The 936-nt window shown below is 48.6% G+C and overlaps 1 protein-coding gene across 1 annotated transcript; it reads left to right on the top strand.

Annotated features, from left to right (window-relative positions):
- Window positions 1-88: 88 nt before the first annotated feature.
- On the top strand, window positions 89-871 carry NEMAJ01_2400 (transcription initiation factor TFIID subunit 7; the record flags this gene model as incomplete). The annotated part of the gene is made up of 1 exon (XM_047916236.1): window positions 89-871. One exon carries the CDS (start codon window positions 89-91, stop codon window positions 869-871), a length of 783 nt encoding a protein of 260 aa, XP_047772193.1.
- Window positions 872-936: the final 65 nt, after the last annotated feature.

The raw sequence follows: 936 nt of genomic DNA, 5'->3' as shown, positions 1-936 counted from the left end.
GATAACTTCCCTACTGCATCTGCTTTCTCCTATACTCTCCTATGATTTTCTCTTCTGAAAATTCTTTTTTGTTTTTTCGTTTCACCCCATGGAGGACCAGTTCATAATACGCCCCCCGGAAAGCATATGCGAGAAAGTGCATGCAGACATAAAGAAAGGCGCCCTCCATAAAATATCCATTCGAATGACAGGGCCCAGAGAGGGCACTCTCACGTACGAAAATAAAGCGTATCCTGGGATTATTGCAGATCTTCCCTGCATAATTGAGTCTCATAAGACCCTTGATAACAGGCAGTTCATAAAAACTGCAGATATTTCAAAAATTCTGATATTCTCGGAGGATAAAGCCAGAGCAGAAAAGGCCTCAGAAGAAGGGCCTCTCTCAGGAATAACTCCCCCGATGCGGTACGTGAAGAGGCGGCGGTTTAGGAAGAGGCTCACGAAAGTCCCAATTATTGAGGAGATCGAAAGGGAGGTAAATGGCCTGATGCAGAGGGATAAGGAAGCCGTTAAAGTCGACCTGCAACTCGTGAGCAAAGGCGGGAGCGAGACGGAGGAAGACATTTCCTCGCTTGCAGCGGAGATTGAGCTTAATCTGCTCGAAGACAGGGCTGTCCAGACAAGTGCTGAGTACCCGGAGACTCTCTTGGAGGAGCAGCGCGAGAGAGAGCGCCTTATCCGAGAGCTCACAGGGAAGATCGAGGAGAAGAAGGAGCAGCTTGCCAGAATCGTAAATCCCATCCTCAAGAAGAGGTTCTACGAGAGCATACAGCAGCTCGAGAGAGAGCGGGAGGAGGTTGTTCTTGCCCTGGAGAAGGACCCAAACGAGGAGTCCCAGGAGAGAAGTCAGGACCTCCCACAAAATGAATAAAGCATAAACATGTAGTAACCCAGCATAGAGTGTAAGGCCTGCATAAGCATCGTACTAGGCAAATG

Source organism: Nematocida major (assembly GCF_021653875.1).
Source record: "Nematocida major strain JUm2507 chromosome Unknown 2278, whole genome shotgun sequence".
Classification (NCBI taxonomy): Eukaryota; Fungi; Microsporidia; genus Nematocida; species Nematocida major.
The sequence above is the reverse complement of the archived record's forward strand: the minus strand, read 5'-3'. Positions and strand labels throughout refer to the sequence as shown.